The sequence below is a fragment of the Takifugu rubripes genome, chromosome 5 (assembly GCF_901000725.2).
Source record: "Takifugu rubripes chromosome 5, fTakRub1.2, whole genome shotgun sequence".
NCBI lineage: Eukaryota > Metazoa > Chordata > Actinopteri > Tetraodontiformes > Tetraodontidae > Takifugu > Takifugu rubripes.
This window is the reverse complement of record NC_042289.1, coordinates 13,119,621-13,137,192: the sequence shown is the minus strand read 5'-3', so window position 1 is coordinate 13,137,192 and position 17,572 is coordinate 13,119,621. Positions and strand designations below refer to the sequence as shown.

The 17,572-nt window shown below is 46.9% G+C and overlaps 3 protein-coding genes across 4 annotated transcripts; 1 reads left to right on the top strand and 2 right to left on the bottom strand.

The window, feature by feature from the left end:
- Positions 1-123: 123 nt before the first annotated feature.
- On the bottom strand, positions 124-4,546 carry LOC101066302 (ras-related protein Rab-35). The gene is made up of 7 exons (XM_003976929.3): positions 4,379-4,546; positions 2,572-3,336; positions 2,187-2,237; positions 1,597-1,720; positions 1,402-1,526; positions 1,203-1,327; positions 124-1,053 (listed from the first exon to the last, which is right to left on the bottom strand). The coding sequence occupies exons 2-7, from the start codon at positions 2,624-2,626 to the stop codon at positions 904-906; spliced, it is 630 nt and encodes a 209-aa protein (XP_003976978.1). The 5' UTR covers positions 2,627-3,336; positions 4,379-4,546; the 3' UTR covers positions 124-903.
- A 373-nt stretch (positions 4,547-4,919) lies between these two features.
- On the bottom strand, positions 4,920-11,948 carry srrm2 (serine/arginine repetitive matrix 2). Its single transcript, XM_011617982.2, has 14 exons — positions 11,707-11,948; positions 10,813-11,064; positions 10,536-10,631; positions 10,073-10,258; positions 9,602-9,685; positions 9,463-9,528; positions 9,361-9,390; positions 9,178-9,291; positions 8,841-8,979; positions 6,687-8,767; positions 5,915-6,550; positions 5,767-5,838; positions 5,591-5,698; positions 4,920-5,504 (listed from the first exon to the last, which is right to left on the bottom strand). Exons 2-14 carry the CDS (start codon positions 11,058-11,060, stop codon positions 5,450-5,452), a joined length of 3,915 nt encoding a protein of 1,304 aa, XP_011616284.1. The 5' UTR covers positions 11,061-11,064; positions 11,707-11,948; the 3' UTR covers positions 4,920-5,449.
- Positions 11,949-12,553: 605 nt separating this feature from the next.
- On the top strand, positions 12,554-17,564 carry arl6ip1 (ARL6 interacting reticulophagy regulator 1). 2 transcript variants are annotated; one of them, XM_011617980.2, is made up of 6 exons: positions 12,554-12,711; positions 13,517-13,650; positions 14,123-14,242; positions 15,060-15,177; positions 15,793-15,877; positions 16,712-17,564. In XM_011617980.2, the coding sequence occupies exons 1-6, from the start codon at positions 12,676-12,678 to the stop codon at positions 16,828-16,830; spliced, it is 612 nt and encodes a 203-aa protein (XP_011616282.1). In that variant the 5' UTR covers positions 12,554-12,675; the 3' UTR covers positions 16,831-17,564. The 2 variants fall into 2 exon arrangements, with proteins under 2 accessions (XP_011616282.1, XP_011616283.1); XM_011617981.2 differs by having other exon boundaries at positions 12,555-12,705.
- Positions 17,565-17,572: the final 8 nt, after the last annotated feature.

Sequence of the window (17,572 nt, the reverse complement as noted above, 5' to 3'; positions counted from 1 at the left end):
GGCAACTGGGTTCAAACACTTTGGTTACCCAATGAAACCTGAGAGAAGTCGGACAACTCTGGATCAAGTCTGGGATTTTTGAGCCTTCTCCACATCAGGCTGATTTAAAAATAACAACATAGGTTCTGGAAGATTTGAGGTTTTATTGAGATCACACTAATATTGGATTATTCGCCACTCTTGAATTTTGGCAGACAGACATTAAACTCACAACATTACAGGTTAGCAACATCCACTCCCTTTTAGTGGCCAAATGCTTTAACTGAAGTAAAAAAAAGGCAAACATTAACAGGTCGATTAAAGGTTCAATCACCACAGTCTGGGCCTAACGTTCACGTTAACAATCGATTGTCTTAGGCCAGATTTTACCTCTAAGTCGACGCCGGGCAGAACTTAATTTTCTCCATATTTTTTATTTTAACTGACATTGGCTGGATGAGAGGTCAGAGGTCAATCAACGATTAACAACACTGACCCAAATTGAGTTGACCTGCAGACTTTTACCTGCTGATTCTTTGGCAATTTGGGCAGAAAAATAGAACCTTTAATAAGCCAAACAAAATGAAATAACTTGTTAGTTGTATCAAAGCCGATCTTATCGTTAAATTAATGTAAAACTCATGCAAACTACAGTCTCGGCGTTAATGTAATCTGGACACGTATTCCTCAGACCTCCGGATTAGAAAGGTCCAACAGTGCAATCTTCTCACATGAGATCCGAAGACTCCGGAACACCTTAAAGATCCTTTCACTTGTGTTCAACCTCCAGACTGGCAGGCGATGACAGAAGCAACACCTGACCTGTGCTCCACTGTGCAGTGAATCACCTACAAATCCGGTCTCTTAAGGCGTGACGGCGTGGACTTCCCCATCTCGTCTGGGCGTGGCGCTGCATCGGGCGCCTCAGCAGCACTTCTTCCCTCTCTTCCTGCGGTCTCGGTCTCTCTGGGCGCCGATGTTGACCGTGTCCTTCTCCCGCTCTCGCTCCCTCTCGGCTCTGTTCTGGCTCTGCTTCTTGGCCCGCAGCACCATGTGGGTGAAGGCCATGAACATCTGAACGACACCACCGTTGGAAAATGCTTTTCAGTCCGAGTATGTGCTTTCCCTCGCAGATAATAGCAGAATTTACTGTGATTTACTTAAAAAAAAAGGTGCATTCAAGGTGAATATGACCTGAGGTTAACAGGAAATAATGAGGTCACCTCTTCCACATTTATGTTCTCTTTGGCGCTGGTCTCAAACACTCGGACACCCACCGACTCCCCAAAATGCGCAGCATCCTGGGAATCCACCCGTTTCCTGGCAGGATCATCGTTTTTGTTTCCAACTGAAAAAGTCAAGGTTTATTTTCACTCCTCGGCTCTGCTGCAGCGGCGCCGCTACGTATTTTTTCCTACCCACCGAGGATCTTACAAACGCTGTCACAGTTCTGGGAGATTTCGTTTAACCACCGTTTCACGTTCACAAACGATTCCGGGTTGGTCACGTCGTAAACGATGATGACGCCGTGCGTGTTTCTGTAGTACCTGAGAGAGAGACGACAGCCAATGAGCTGGGAGAGGCGGCCCGAGGCCCGGCGGGTCCGCTGGTTCTTACGTCGACGTGATGGTTCTGAATCGCTCCTGACCCGCTGTGTCCCAGATCTGCAGCTTCACCCGCTCCCCGTTGATGTCGACCGTTCGGATTTTGAAGTCGACGCCGATGGTGGTGATGTAGCTGCCTGCGGGAGAAACAACGCATCACACAGGTGGGCGCCGTCAATTCTGGAGCGTTTGTGTACATTTAGGATCCTGAGCACAAGGTCAAGAGTCACGAGGTACATTTTAGCAATTTAACCAAAAACATTTCCGCAAGTTGCTGTTTTACAGCTCGGAAAATACAGCTCGTGTATGAAAATGCGGCCGCGGACCTGCTGGAGAACATGAATAAACGTTTCTTAGTCATCGGTTGTACTTTTTTCCCTACAAATTTAAAGGGAAGGGGAAGTGATGCATTTCATGTTTTGGCCAAAGTTGTGAAACACACACACACACAAGCTATGAAACCACACATTTGCATGGACCCTCAGCCCTCCTGGGCGGCTCCTCCTGTTTCAGAAGGTTCGACATCATGATTGACAGCTCACAAAACACAAAAGACTGAGTGGGAAATAAGATAAGTTGGTGTGTTAGGAAAGACTGACTCACCAGAAAAGGAGTTGTCGGCGAAGCGGAGCAAAAGGCTGCTCTTCCCGACATCTGAGAGAGAAACGGATGAGTGCGAGATAAGAGGAAATGAATGTGGCTAAACAAGAACTGACAAGACAGCCGTGGTCTCGGAATGATCCACCCCACAACGCCCGGCTGCTGCAGTCCGAAAAGCAAATGGCCGAAGCTGCTTATCTCGCTTAAAATGAAGCAATAACTGTATGTTTACAGTCTTCTGGCAATAAAAATGGATAAACCAGTGGCACTGTGGGCTATACGGTAGTAAACCTCTGGGCTTTAAAAAGAAGGTGAAGAAGACAACGGTGACGCTCGATGAACCCATAAACACTGTGAATGACTCTGAAATGAAGTGAAAAATACTGACTGGAGTCTCCGATGATGAGCAGTTTAAAGAGATGATTGTAATCCTTCCCTGCCATCTGGAGGGCTGGTTGCTGACTTCTGAAGTGGAAACAGTTTCATATAGGAGGAGATGACGCTCTTCCCTTTGGCTCCTCAGAGTTGGGCCATTTCTCCACGTCCCGATGCCATAAAGTTACAGTCGCACCACAGGTTGTCCGAAGGTCACAAGCGTCCCGCTGCCGAAATCACGACATTTCCAGAGTTCTGATGCAGCTCAAATATTTTGCAGTTTTCTTTGGTTTCAAGTGGAGGACATGTTTGCGAGCAGAAAAAGAACCGTCGGAGGAGAGTTGGGGTGTTTTTGCATGGTGCTCAGCGGCTGGTCACCACAGCATGGTTGCAGACCGGCTCCAGTTTGACACAGTGACGCTCCTCTGGGGATTTCCAGCTCCTGACCACTCAGAATTTTACATCAACTCATTCACAGTTTAGCTTAAAACGCTGAAAGGCGGCGTGGCAGACGAACGGGACATTCTGTGAAGGTTCTTCTCACAGATGAACTGGGAAGTGACCGTAGGTCCAGTTAGTGCCAGGCACGGCCCAGGGAGTCGCCGGCCTCATAGGTTCAACAAATACGAGCGGGGATCTGAGACGGAGGCCTAGTTTCAGGGTCCTTGACGTCTTCTGAGCCCGATCCTTTAAACTCTCACTTCAGTTCTCCGGCGTGTTGGGCAAAGGTTTCATGTGGACTCTCACTTCTTGCTTCCTCAGCTCTGGTTCAAGGTTTCTGCAGCAAAAGGGACCGAAAGAAAATGTAAAACTTTGCACGTGTGATTTATTCTGTGCGTGTGTGTGTGTGTAAACGGCCGCCACTCCTCAAAACTACCGAGTCACCACCTTCGTTCCTTCTCAAATGTTAGCAGTGGGCAACAACAGATTCCCCGACAGTTCCCTTATCAAGACCACCTGCAGCTTTCCATAAAAACAGGAAGAGGTCCATCACCATGGGAACCATGCTAATAGGAGCTAATCCGGAACGTATGATGCTTTACATTTACTTTTCGGGAGATCAAACCTAAAAGAGGAAGTGGGGCAGACGTGGGGTCATTAAATCGACCTTCACCGGGTTCGCCTGGTGTTAATATTCACACATTTCTGACGAACTTTGTGCTTTGGGGGTTGAAAGATTCCCCTCCTGCAGCGAACCGTCCACCTTTTGGAATATTGCCCCATTGATATAAAGCAATCTTGTGATACAGACAGCTAAGTACGTTGCGAATCTGGTTGTATTTCAAGGCAAAAGGTTGTCTGGAAGTGATTTACACTTTTAATGGTGACACCCAAACTAACCGGTCCCACCCCACCGAAAATCTGCTCTTATCCGGAATGTTTCCTTCAAAAAGGAGTCGCGACTCAACTAAAACGTCTTTTTTAAAAGTGTGCTGTAGATTTCTAGACGTTCTTCCACCCGTCGTGGACATGCGGGAATGTTAAATTCAGCTGGAGCTCCTCTTCGTGCTAAAGCTGAAGCGTAAATTTAGTCAAGTAAAATTCTCTCCGAGTTCAGCAACGGCGACTTTAACCGGCACAAATAGGACACAACCCGGCACTAAACTCCTAACTAAATTCCTAACTACCACACACGTCGACCACTAAAGTGGAGCGGAGTGGGTTCCAGACGGGTTCTTCTGGATGGATGGTTTCTGGGCCTGGCTCCGGCCTGCGTCTGGCGGCTCCCTCCAGACCGAAGACGGGGAAACTTCCCATTCCTTGGTTGAAACTTCGAAGCAATCTTTACCCCGGAGCATTCTTTACTTGCGCAGACTTACGTTGCTCGTTGTCGGCGCTCGCGTCGCTCCCTCTCCGCGTGTCGTGTCGCACATCCAGCGGCGCTAATCGTGACTTTCCCCCCGGCGGAGTTCCGGAGATCAGGGCTCCGGTCGCTGACCACACCTGACGGTCCGCAGCTGATGGGCCGCTCTCATCTTCTGGCGGTGCGTTCACGTCACGTGGGTGGGTGGGGGGGGACGATCCACACACCAAAGCGTAAAATAAACGTCTTTATTCCACATTACGCGATCAACGCGCACGGTGGTAGATTCTAGTGGGGTCTGTGCAGCCGCCCGAGCTCAAAGGAAAAGGACTGCGTTGGTGTTTACTTTAAATAAACCAACGGACACTCACGGGTTTCCTCCGAGCCCTAAACGCACCACAGCTCGGATACGTCGCCGGAACTTTTAATATTCTTTGGTTGTAAAGACGTGTTTTCACCCCGTTCAGCAACATCTTGGGGGTCTTCCGGTAACGGCTGACCCGTCCGGGGATCTCGGCACATTAGGAAAATGTCAGAAACGGAGTCGGAATCGTCCAAATGATCCAAGCGCACCTTTATTTGCTTAAGAAAAGGTAGCAACGAGTCTCTGCACGATTACCGGTTTAACCGGTGACAAGATGTAAACAGCTACTTTAACGCAGAGCAGCTGAGGACAGGATCGCGGTTCCGATGTAAACATCTTTACCTGACCTCAGCCTGGGTTCGGCATCTTGGAAAAAAAAAAAAAAAAAATTCCAGGGATAAAATGTACAACTGCGTTTTTATTACTAACCATTTTTCCAAGAAAGAATGCACGTTTGAATTTCTGCTCACATTAAATGGAAACTGAATATGCGATCCAAAATACAGACAGCTCATATCTACAAGTAGAATGCAAACAAACGGTACGAGCACTGAGCGACATCTTGAGTTACACTTCACGTAGCCATTTCCGTGTGTGGGGCATGTACGGTTCTCATTTGGAGCATAAAAATAATGTACACGCCAGCCTGAAGATGCTTAAAAACGTCGACCACCGAGCGGTGGCCCAGAAACAAACAAAAAAAAAGAATTTTCGGCTGCCGCTTCACTTCCTTCGCCTGCTGCTCGACGGGTGGCCGGAGGACTGTCCGCCGCCGGTCCTAACGGGGAGACAACACAACCAGCTCAGTCAAATGGTGCATTTCGGGTCAGGCCGAGGCCGGAACCACGGTGCCACCCCACAGACCTGCGACCCGGCGAGGACGGAGCTGCTCTCAGGTGTCTTGGGGGGGAATAGCTGAGCGAGCGCGAGTCCCTCAGCGAGTCGGCGGGAACCCTGTCGGACTTGGCGGCGCTGTGAGGAAACACAAGCGTCAGCGTCAAACGGCACCTCGGACCGGGGCCGAGCGCCTCTCGCCGTACCTTTTTTTCTGAGTTTTCTTCTCGTCTGAAGAGGAGGACGAGGAAGAGCTGCGACCCTTGGCTGCTGCCTTCCTGGAAAAAACAGGACCGAAGACGCACTTAACGAGGGTTAAAACCGAGATTCCCATCCCCACGTCGCCCTACGCACCCCTTTTCTTGCTCCGCTTCAGAGTCAGAACTGTCAGAGGAGGAGGATGAAGACGAGGAGGAAGAGGAGGAGGAGGAGGAGGAAGAGGAGCTAGAGCTGCTGCTGCCTTCAGCTTTCTTGTTGGCTTTCTCGGCTCCATTCAAGGCGCCCTCACGTCTGGGATCGGCCAGTTTAGGGTTGGATGGCTGGTTCTTGCTGGCTCGCGAAGGCTGGTAGGAGTCTGGATGGTTCTGATCCGGGGACCGTCGGGAGGGCACATCGGAGTCCGCTGGAGGAGCCCCCCTCCTCTCCACGGGTGGCGCTTGAGACAAGTCTCTCGAAGTGCCGTGGGATGAGGACGAACCCTTGAGCTCCCTGTCGACTCTCTTGTCCTCCCCTCCGTCTCTGCTTGAATCCCTCTTTCTTTCCTCTTTCCTGTCTGGCGGTGGTGAAGGCGAGGATGAGGAGGAAGAGGAGGAGGAGGAGCTAGAGGAGGAGGACGAGGAAGAAGATGATCTGTGGGGTTGGGCTGCAGCTCTTGGTGGCTGGACTTCTTTCTCCCTTGGTCTGTTTTCTACCACCTCCCTCTGTCTTGCCGTCTCTCTGGAGACGGAGCGACTGCGTCCTCGCTGCTGAGGAGGCGGAGCCTGATGAGACCTGGAAAAATTTATTTGTTATTATGTTCGTTTTTAACAGTTCAAAACAACCATTTGCATTTAAAACTGCACACAATGACAGTGAGAAGATTCAGAAATGCATCAAGGACCACCAAAGAACTCAGAACCCAACCAACCTGCTCGGGGGGCTTCGTCTCTTCTGGCTCACCGACCTGGACCTGTTTCTGATTCTCATTCTCGGGCTTCGGGTCCTGGACCTGTTTCTGATTCTCGGGCTTCGGGACCTGGACCTGTTTCTCATCCTCGGGCTTCGGGACCTGTTTCTTAGCCTCGGGCTTCGGGACCTGGACCTTCTCATCCTTGGGCTTCGGGACCTGGACCGTCTCATCCGTGGGCTTCGAGACCTGGGCCTGATTCGCATCCTCGGGCTTCTGGACCTGTTTCTCATCCTTGGGCTACGAGACCTGTTCCTCATTCTGGGACTACGTGACCTGGACCTGCTGCGCCTCTTTGAGGTTTTGGACCTGCTTTGCCCAGAAACATGGTCATGTTCTCTTTCCCTGTCCATCTCCCGCTGCCTTTCTCTCCCCCTTTCTGACCACGCCGGTGGAGAACCTCTCCTCGGTTGGGATACAGGTTCTTGATATTGTCTTGGAGGAGTGCGACGTGCAGGAGAGGTGGCAGTAGTTTTTTTGGGGGCAGGAGAATGAGACCTCCTGGCTGATGGACTAGATCTTGCGGGTCTCCTTGATCCCTGCCGCTCCACTGATTTCTCAGCTTCTGCCCCAGGGTAGGAGCACCTGTTGCTGCCTCTGCTGGTGGGAGAGGGAGGTGGACTGGGACTCTCCATCTGTGTCGGGCTATACCGTTCCTGACCTTTGCTCCTGGACTGGTGGGAAGACTTCTCCCTGTCAAGTCTGGCTCCTTGGCTCCCCCGGTCAGTCTGGGAATGCCCACATGTTTCCGGGGCAGAGGCAGGGCTCTTCTTTCTGCCATTGGTTAAAGACCTTTGTACTGCAGCCCCAGGGGCAGACGGCGCATTTCTTGTGGGGCTACTTTTTGCCTGTCCGACGGATGCCGCCGTCTTTACTTTGCCCTCTTCTTCTGAAGATGAGGAAGAAGAAGCAGACGAGGAAGATGAGGAGGAGGAGGAACTATCGCTGTCACCATCACTGTCGCTGCTGTCGTCACTGCTGCTGCCGCTACTACCACTGCTCTCTTTGTTCTTCTCTACCACTTTCACTTTTTCATCCAGTTTCTCTTTTCTCTGAGGGCTTCTTGCCTTCTCTTGACCCTGGTCCATCTCCGGTCTTCTGTCCTTCTCCAAAGGTCTGGAGCTTCCTTTAATACAATCTGCAGATGTCCGTAGATCATCTCTGTGCTTGTTACCTTCTTGAACTCGATCTCTCTGTTCCCTGTCCTGGTTGCTCGTGCTGTCTTTTTCTCTCCTCCTTCCATCATCCTCTCTCTGAGACACAGGTAAGCAAGAGATGGGGGACCTGGAATCTCTTTTCCGGGCATCTTTAGGTTGGAGAGGAGAACCTTTCCTCTCCATTCTCTTGCCAATGTCTTTCCTGTCATTTGACACTCTGGCCTGTAGGTCTCTATCGGTTCCGTGATCTCTCTCAGCGCTCCGGCCCCTCCTCAACCTCTCCACACGGGGTGGCGATGGCGATGAGGAGTCATGTCTACTCTTTGTGGGTTGTTTTTTTCTATCTCTTTCAAATTCAGCTTCTCTATTCCTGTTTCTGTCCTGTTTAGGTTGTGGAGAAGTAGATGAAGCTGAGGAGGAATCACGCCTGGCCCTCTGAGGAAGACTCTGTCTTTGGTCCCTCTTTTCCTTGCTCCTCGAACGCCTCCCTTTGTCCATCTCTCTGCTCCTCGAACGCCTCCCTTTGTCCACCTCCCTGCTCCTTGAACGCCTCTTTACTTTTTCGTTGCTTTTAGAACGTCTTTCACGCACCTTTTCGGTTTCCTTGCTCCTTGATCGTCTTCCTTTCTGTAACTCTTTGCTTCTGGAGGTTCCGCCTTTCCCACTCTCCCTTACTTTGCTTGGTGAACGTCTCCCCTTTTCTCTTTCACCTTCTATGCTGCTGGAACATCTCCCTTTCTCCAATTCTTTCCTTTTTTCATTCTCTCTGCTCCTGGATCTCCTCTCTCTGATTTTGTGTGCTTGTGGTGGTGGAGATGGGGACGAGGAATCATGCCGCTTCTTAGCGGAAGTCTTTCCGGTCTCCCTCTCAACCCTGGACGACTTCTGCACAGCAAAGAAAACAATGTTATGCATTCATTGTTAAGAGTTACTCATTCAGGCAGCATTTCAGCCGTACCCCATCTCCTTCCCCATAATGGGGGCTGTGCTCCTCATAGACCCGCCCTCTTCTGTCTGCTGATCTCCTCTTTCTACCATCGTCGCCTCTTTTCGCACCTTCGTCCTGCTGACGTCCTCTGACTGGAGGTGGAGACCGGCTGTTTGACATCCCAAAACAAGACCAGACACTGAGACATAATAATGGCCGATCCTGTCATTACCCAGATTGATGCTTGCATTGAAAACCCAACAATCCCAAACCAATGAAGCTGGGAAACTGAGGAAATAGCAGCCAAAACAGAATATATTCACGTAGGCACTTTTACAGAACAAAACAACCTCGGGATTTTGCAAACCTGCGAGCAGAGCTTGAAGAAACACTTCTGCGCCGCGCCGCCTTCACCTTTGGTGGACTTTCGCTCTTCTTCTTCTTGCTCTTTTTAGACGCTTTATTCCTTTCATCTGAAGAACTGGAGACAAAAATTGTCACGATGATGTTGTTGCAGAACAAAGATGGACATTTATTTTAAAAAACCTACCTGTCGTCTTGCTCATCTTCTGACGCATCACTGAAATAAGAACACCGGAGTTACTGTAAAAGATTACATTAAGCAAACGATAGGAAGACAATTCTAGAGTACCGCTTCTTTTTCTTCTTTTTTGATTTCTTCTTTTCTCGTCGAGGTGATGGCGAGAGACTCTCCGAGCTAACAGATTGGAAAGAAGGGTCAAAACTTCTTTCTTGTCACGAACACACCACCAAATACATTTATTTCTCACCTGTCTCTGTTCTTATTTTTCTTTTTCTTTTTCCGACTGCGCTTCTTTGGGGGAGAATCAGAATCCTCTGAATCTTCCAACAATCTGAGGGAGCAAAGGTGTCAGAGCTCAAGTCAAGGCTGAGAGAAATCAGGCCGAGTAATGACTGGACAAAGTATTTTGATGGGGAGAGGCTTGGTTTTAAAGTCAAGAATACTAAAAACAAAAGTTAACAAATAATATTCCTCTTAGAAGGGAACATGATAATGGAATTATTAAAAATATAGAAAATTTTCAAACATAATTTTCTGAAAATGTAATTTAAACAATTCTTTAGCTTATAAAAGGTCATCTGGGCTTTCTTGTAGTTCCTTAAAGATGTTTTACCTCCTCTTTAGTTGTGAGACACATCTAAAAATGTCAGTAATTTAGGCTAATCTGAAAGATTTGCAGGAACCAGTGCAGCAGGGGGCGTTTTAGGATCTCACTCACATATATTTCTGTTGCTGCAGCTTCTCTCTCTCCAGACGTTCCTGCTCTCTCTTTTCCTTCTCTTTCTCCTTGCGGTCTGCGTGGAAGGACGAACCGTCAACATAATCGCTAGAAATTCCAAAAGCTGCACGAAGTCGGTCGTTCTTCTGCTGGTTGGCTGCGGCTAGAGCGTGAGTCTCCGTTGCCCTGCGACACAAAGCACCAGGTTAATGGCACACGATGTAAACACACACACACACACACGATGCAAACAGACACTATTTTCAATGTCCAACTGCAACAAACGTATTGGATAGTTTAACACTGAAATGTCTCAGTGTGAGACCCTGCTGAAATGCATGGCTCTGCCAAGAATGACTCTGGGAAATGCAAACACATTACCCAGAGTTTAATTGCAACAATTCTCTTCATCTCATTTATCCCTAATGGATCCGCAGAGATTCGCGTGGCCTTGCAGACTTACGCTGGTCTTTCACTGGCATTGGAAGATGGTTCCTCCTTCTCCTGTAGCATCAGACGGAAAGTGTTTACCTTCTCTTCAATTTCCTCGGCTGAATACCTGGACATTAAAGCATAAAAGAGTATTTTAGTAAAAACATAAAAGCAATCTGACAACTTTTGGCCTCTATCACCATTAAATGAAGATTGACAGATTAATAACATAAATGGTGACAGTTGTGGACCAAAATGACACTTTTTTTAGTCTTAACAGAACAGTGTCCTGTAAAACTTTGCCTCACCCTTGCTCCTCCATCATGTCCTGCAATTCAGCACACTTGACCTCCAGCTGCCTCTTCCGCTGGTGCTCCAGGATTTCAGCATTGGGCTGCCTGTTGAGTTGACTCTCCAGCCGCTCTCGGTCCTTCTCATCTCGCTCACCGCCACGGTCATCCCGTGGCCGTTTGACACGCAAGGTTGAAAGGTTACGTTGCACGTAACCATTGGTGCCACTGCCCCTTGGAGTTTGCAAGCCAATTCCATTGTACATGATTCTGCACATCAGTACATACATTTAGTCCATAAGACAGCCACATTTAAAACAATTAAAGAACATTTCAGACTATAATATTCACAAGTTAAAGAGCCCCACTGTATTCTGTTACTTACACATGTCAATGATATACAATCACATACTGAGACATTAATCCATAGGTTGGATTGGCCATTTAAAACATAACGCTGTACCAAACGGTCTCGAAAACGAACACACTGTATAATAATCCGGGCAGCCTTTTATTGACGGGTTTGTGGGGCGTAACATTAGCATGGTTGCTGGGTGGATAAGGAAACACCGTGGAAATCCGTTTTTTCGTCGTGTTCTGGTAACATCGAACTAAAACATCAGATTTCGTGATTTTAAACGGCTATGACAGTAATTTTGTGAGGCGTTAGCACGTGGGCCAGAAAAGGCCTCTAACCAGACTTGAATGGTCAACAATTAGAGTCCATTTTAGAAGACAAACGTTGAAACGGCCCCAACAGCACAAACCATTTTGATTTGAACCGATTTAATACGTAAAACGATGGATTCTCTAAAATGAGAATTATGCATTTCTATAGGGCCCGTCCATACTGAGGCGCAGCTAACAATTCCTGTAAATGCTAGCTAACAAGCTAACGAACTAGTAACATACCAGTGTTTTCTCCAGGCCTGGAGAGAAAACTACGTCGAACGAGGTTCGTATATGAGCGGTGTCTTGTAGAATCAACTGTCGAAATAGATTCAGTGATAAGTGGGTCACTACAACTGTGGAGAAATAGTTATTGCTGGTTCATCAGCTAACTTGGCTGAAAACAGAGTAACGAGATAAAACGCAACGACGTCCGCTTCTTCCGCTTCTTCTTCGTTGGTTCGGGCCAAGGAGACGCACCGGGTGCTCATTGCTGCCCCCTTCTGACTTCCCCAATAATTACACATTTCAAAGAACTTCCGACACTGACAGCCGTTTGAATTCGTGCGAAATGCCCACTTTAAATGCCTCTGCGCACAGATAGTATTGGCTAACAAGGCACCAGATTTAGGATAGTTTGTCAAGTAAACAGATTTGAAAAATTCGACTTTGATAAATGGGCATTCAAATTTTGTAAGACTGGCTGTAGATCAACATGCTATAGCTAAAGGTTATATTCCTAATAAAATATTTGTCAAACTCCGTGTTTTGGCCGTCTTAAAAAACATGAGTTTTTGCTTGTCTGTCAACTTTAAATGCAAAAAATTATATTAAAAATTGAATGAAAGACCAGACCATCTGTGGTCACTTCCTTTCCAGGCTATGGCCTCTAATACCAGGAAAAATGACAGGCCCATTCACACAGGGGAAAAAAATCACATTAAAGCTTTTAGAGGAACATTAAATAGATTTTTGAAATATAAAAATTTAATTTGATAACCACCTTACTCTATTTCGTTTCCTAAACCGACGCAAAACTACATGTCCCATAATTCACTTCGGTCGATTTTGACGCAAAATTCAGATAAATACAACCTGTCAGATTTCGACGGTTAGTGAGCCGAAGCCAGAGGAGGCGTGTGGCCAACGGTCTTGGTGCCATTTGCAACAATTTATACGGAAATTTTACGAAACGACATTGAATTCATAACGATGTCTGAAGCCGACAACAAAAGCGTAAATGTAATAGTGAGTATTAGCGTTCATTAGTAATTGGCCACTGTAACGATGCATTGAAGTGTGTTTGTAGCGTCGTCCTCATCCTTCGGACACCGTCTACGTTTACATAAATGTACATTTAGCTCTAAACTTGCACTCCCAAGTGAGGAAAACCTAATTAGCTTGTCGGATCTTGTCGTTTATCTGACCGAAGCGCTGCCGCTTGGAGCGACTGTGACACAAGCTAACGCAGACTAGCTAAGCAGCTAACTAGCTTCTCAATTTAGCTTTTGCAGAGACCATAGCCTTTGGTCTCTCGCAGGTTGTTTTAGTTGGTTATTTGCGTTTGTTGACATGGCTTGAAAGTGTTGAACTCGAGTTACTCTCCTTAGAACCGTCAGTATTGGTAGTTATCTTTAATCGTTTTCGTGCGTAGAGGCTTGTATTGCGCAGTCATCCAAACGGAAACGTTATTTTTACCTAAACTCTGTACAAAAATCACACGATAGAATCAAATGTGCTTGTTTTCTCTGGCATTTAACTCTGCAAACAGGGACAGATCAGGGTGAAACGCATAGGTGCTAGCTGGTAGATCTTGTTGAATTCCATGAAACATTCTTTTGCAGCTTCCAGTAACGCACAAATAAAACGATTACTGCTGTTGGGGAGGTTAAAGGTCATGGCTTGTGCCCCCTGAGATATTTATAAGGAATATAACTCTGTGAAAACTTTGGATATTCAGATAGGAATTTCTGTTCACACCCAGATGACACTGATATCAACAAAGAAGGTTGGTTATGTATGAAAGCCCGTTTTAATCACTTTTTGTGTCCAGGCTCAGGAAACGGCCCAGCTGGAGGAGCAGCTGCAGGGCTGGGGCGAGGTGATCCTGGCTGGCGATCGTGTGGTGCGATGGGAAAAGCCTTGGTTCCCTGGGGCCCTTATGGGTGGCACCTCTGTGCTCTTCCTGTGAGTCAATCTCACTGCCTACCGCAACATGACTTTGCACACTGCTTGGTGCAAATCCGAGCTGGCGGAGTGGTGCCGTCATGAAACCCCTTGTAAAATAAAAATCAAGAAGTAGAACCACTGAATAAGCCTCATTGTACTGGTTCGACTTAAATTCCCAGCAGGGGGGAGGAATTAAAGGGCGGTTTGAAATGCTGGGCTGCATGTTTGAAACAATGATGCAAACCAAATGGATTAAAACTTGTCAAATGAGCTTATGTTGAGTTGTTCACAGTAACTGCTGTAATTAGTTGACTAAAACGCATACTTTTTACTTGGTTAGGAAAATGTTTATTGTAATTTTTCTTTAAATCATAAAATTTGCTTGAATAAGATTTTTTTTAAAGAGAAACAAATTGAACAACATTCCTTATGCACGTTCTTTATAGAACATGTAAAACTGGTTTAAAAGTGTTTCTGTGTCTCTCTCAAGGCTAATTTACTATCTGGACCCGTCTGTGCTCACTGGACTTTCCTGCTCCATCATGCTGATCTGCCTGGCTGACTATCTGGTGCCAACTCTTGCACCCAGAGTCTTTGGCTCTAATAAATGGTGAGGAGAGAAAACAAAAATGTTTTTCATGGTAACCTTAATGTGATCTTGGAATCCAGTCCTGGCTTAATCTTATTTTCAGAAAATGTATAAATATTAGGCCTGTAATCCGCGTCAGTCTTCACATGGTGCTTGTGCGGTGGGGGGAACGAGACACCCATGAAAGGCTAGAGTAACAGCTTGCTGCTGACACCTCGGCCTGGATCTTCAGACTCTGTCTAACCTCGTCTGCTGAGCATGACCTGCATCTAATTCACTTTGCAAGCTTCAACAATAGAGACGTCTGTTCGGGAACGAGCAGCAGCATTTAATTAGTTGGAGAAAAGACCTCACATACTGGTGCATTTCTTCTCCATCTTGCTTGGCAGTGGTGACTTATTATTCTGTCGGTGAGTGAGGTTTGAGCATTGACCTATTCAGACCTGTTTTGAGGTCGAGTTCCTGTGAGGCTCATGCTGCTCGATGGCCTGAGTCAGCACGAGAGTCCGGTCGTGGCTTGTTTGGCTTCCTGACAACAAGGACCGAAATAAGAAGAGACGGACGGACGCTCACCTCTGCTGCCCTTTAAATGAATATTTCTTTGTTGCACGACACTGCTCACTGATGTTTTTGTCTTTTTAACCCAACTAGTCAAATGGTTGTTGTTCGTCAGGTGTTAGACTCTCATAAGATCTTGATAATTTTATTTGTCAGCTACACTTGTTTTGCTTCACTAAAGTTTTCTGCTGTTTGTGGGAAGAAGCATGTTCCAAATGTCTTTGCTTCCGATTCAGAGAGAAATGCTCTAAAATGAGTCTTCTCTTCAATCATTGCTCAGGACCACCGAGCAGCAGCAGCGTTTCCACGACATTTGTGGCAACCTGGTGAAGACGAAGCGTCGTATCGTGGGCTGGTGGAAGCGTCTGTGTGCCGTCAAAGAGGAAAAACCCAAAATGGTAAAAGAAAATCAAAGTGGATAACCTCTTACTGTGTGCCCTTTTTCAGGAAGAAACTGGGTCATAAATACTTTAAAGATTTGCTGCCACATGCACTCATGACAAGTAACTAAGGCTCACATGACTGAGGCTGTGTGCTTGTAGTAATCATGGACATTTTTGTTGTGCGGCCGAACAAATGCCTGAAGCGACTTAACTCCCGCTCAGTCTGAGATCAGTAAAACCAGAGAGAACAGCACTCGGGTCATATCGCACAATCTGCAACAGTGCGACTGCAAAATGAGCCTTTAGAGCTGTTTTTATACCATGCTGTCGACAGCAGGGTGACAAATTGAGCCTCCCTATCTGATTATTATGCTCCAGATAAAAATATCCTGTGTTGCTGTAGCTTTGCTGCTCCACTTATCATGACAGCCTCTCGCAGCAGAGCAGATATGCGACGTATCTCCTGTCGAAATCAAGTTGAGTTATACGTGTTGCACGCAGACGGTCTGTGCTGACTGTAGTCTGACCTGTAGTCTGACCTGGTCTGTGCTGACTGTAGTCTGACCTGGTCTGTGCTGACTGTAGTCTGACCTGGTCTGTGCTGACTGTAGTCTGATCTGCTCCCCACAGTACTTTGCCTCGGTGATCAGCAGCCTGCTAGTTGTGGCCTGGATTGGACAACAAGTGCACAACCTGCTCCTAACATACCTGATTGGTGAGTCTATTACAACACACAAAAGTAGCCTCTAACCTGCCTTCTAAAAAAAAAGCCTAATCTGTAACTCAACAAAAGGCTCCGTGTGACAGCTGTAATGTGGACAGAACATGTTGTTTCATAAAGAGGAAGTGTCAACAGACACTTTTTCATGGCCACGGTGAGGTTTCATGGGTATGGTGTTATATCCTCTCTGTTGGTGACAAACTGCAGGGCTCAAACACAAACTCTGCACATGAACTGAGGGAGAAGCCTTAAAATCAGCCGAGAGCTGAGACTGAGCCGTCTGAATGTCAGGTGACCTGGTAGGTCTGCGTGGGAGCCCGTCATCCTTGCATAAGACCAGACATGTCAAGTATTTCACTTGAAGCAAACTCCAGGAAAATAAACGACTTCAGAAGCCGCCCGACCGACCGACACAATGAGGTCTTTATTTTGTTGTTAGCTCAGGTTAGCTCAGGTTAGCGCTGTCTGTGCTAAAGGATCCTGTTGGGGACAATAATTGGTCGTATGTCAACATGTGAAAGACCCACTTGGAAAGAAACTGGCCCATTTATTGTGACGTGACATTTTAACTGCTTCATCTTCATAATTGCTGCTCGACGAACACGACGTGTGGTTTCTCAAACACGTTTTAACAAGTTTGTCCTCGCCGCCGTAATTTGGGGCCCATCTTATGACTCGCAGTCTTTCTGGAGCGACTAAAAATAAAGCGTCAGAATATGAGTGCTTTGAGGAGGCTTTGACGGGTCGACGCTGTGCTTCCGTATCTAAGAGGATCTTTGCTCTGGTCAAATCCACCTGTGATACAAGCAGCTTTTTCTTCCCCCACAGTGAGCTTCCTGCTGCTTTTGCCTGGCATGAACCAGTACGGCATCATCTCAAAGTACACGTCCATGGCCAAGAGGGAGATCAACAAGCTGCTCAAACAGAAGGAGAAGAAGAACGAGTAGACGGAGGCACCCAGGAATGTCGGCAGCGAATCATGACGAGACGGATGTGGTTTGAAAAGAGAATGAAACGTTCGTTTCATGGCTTTCTGTGACGGGAAGATGCATGTTTTGAAATTTCACCCACAATTTGGCAATTTATTCTCGTTACCCACTTTTTTTTTTTTTTTTTTTTTTTTTTAAATGGGCCTTTCACGCATCCGGCGCACTAATGTTATTGTTCCATTTTCAGGCACTTAACGCAGCTCGTACACATTTGTTCATACAAGGATACAGAAACGAATCTTGGCTCTGTGTCCTCCTTTTGGTGTTGAAGATGTCAGTAATGCATTTGTCTTTCTCCGACGACACGGTGACTACTGAGCGTTTTTTAGCATTACTGCAGAACTGTTTCCTCACAGGACTTTGATTTCCTTTGTTATCTCTGGTTTTGAGGTTTGAAACTGGATTTGGAGCAGAAATAGACAGGATTGAGCCCTTTTAAATAAGCCTACTGCTGTACTGCTGTTAGCTGGACTCGTAGCTCTTATATAAAGCCCCCCCCCAGTGTCTATACGGGTGGTGGGTGTCTGTGTGTAGACCTGTCCCCCGCTGGACTGGTCAGTCCTCCGTTACTCCTTCATTACTCTTTATTTATGTGTTTCCTTTCCTGTTATTGACTGGTCTGATCACCTGTCTGAACGTGTATGTCTATCAGAGAACTTTACAAACATGAATAAAATCTCATTTAAATATTTTTTTTTTT

Bases quoted from the DNA above. Each gene is read 5' to 3' on its own strand.
- LOC101066302 (XM_003976929.3), bottom strand. From the start codon at position 2,626: ATGGCAGGGAAGGATTACAATCATCTCTTTAAACTGCTCATCATCGGA. The intron at 2,238-2,571 runs GTCAGTATTTTT...TTTCTCTCTCAG, and splicing joins GCTCATCATCGGAGACTCCA to ATGTCGGGAAGAGCAGCCTT. The intron at 1,054-1,202 runs GTGACCTCATTA...GGTGTCGTTCAG, and splicing joins AGAACATAAATGTGGAAGAG to ATGTTCATGGCCTTCACCCA.
- srrm2 (XM_011617982.2), bottom strand. From the start codon at position 11,060: ATGTACAATGGAATTGGCTTGCAAACTCCAAGGGGCAGTGGCACCAAT. The intron at 9,529-9,601 runs GTGAGAAATAAA...CCAATCTGTTAG, and splicing joins AAAAATAAGAACAGAGACAG to CTCGGAGAGTCTCTCGCCAT. The intron at 6,551-6,686 runs GTTGGTTGGGTT...AAATTTTTCCAG, and splicing joins AGACGAAGCCCCCCGAGCAG to GTCTCATCAGGCTCCGCCTC.
- arl6ip1 (XM_011617980.2), top strand. From the start codon at position 12,676: ATGTCTGAAGCCGACAACAAAAGCGTAAATGTAATA. The intron at 13,651-14,122 runs GTGAGTCAATCT...GTCTCTCTCAAG, and splicing joins GGCACCTCTGTGCTCTTCCT to GCTAATTTACTATCTGGACC. The intron at 15,178-15,792 runs GTAAAAGAAAAT...TGCTCCCCACAG, and splicing joins AAGAGGAAAAACCCAAAATG to TACTTTGCCTCGGTGATCAG.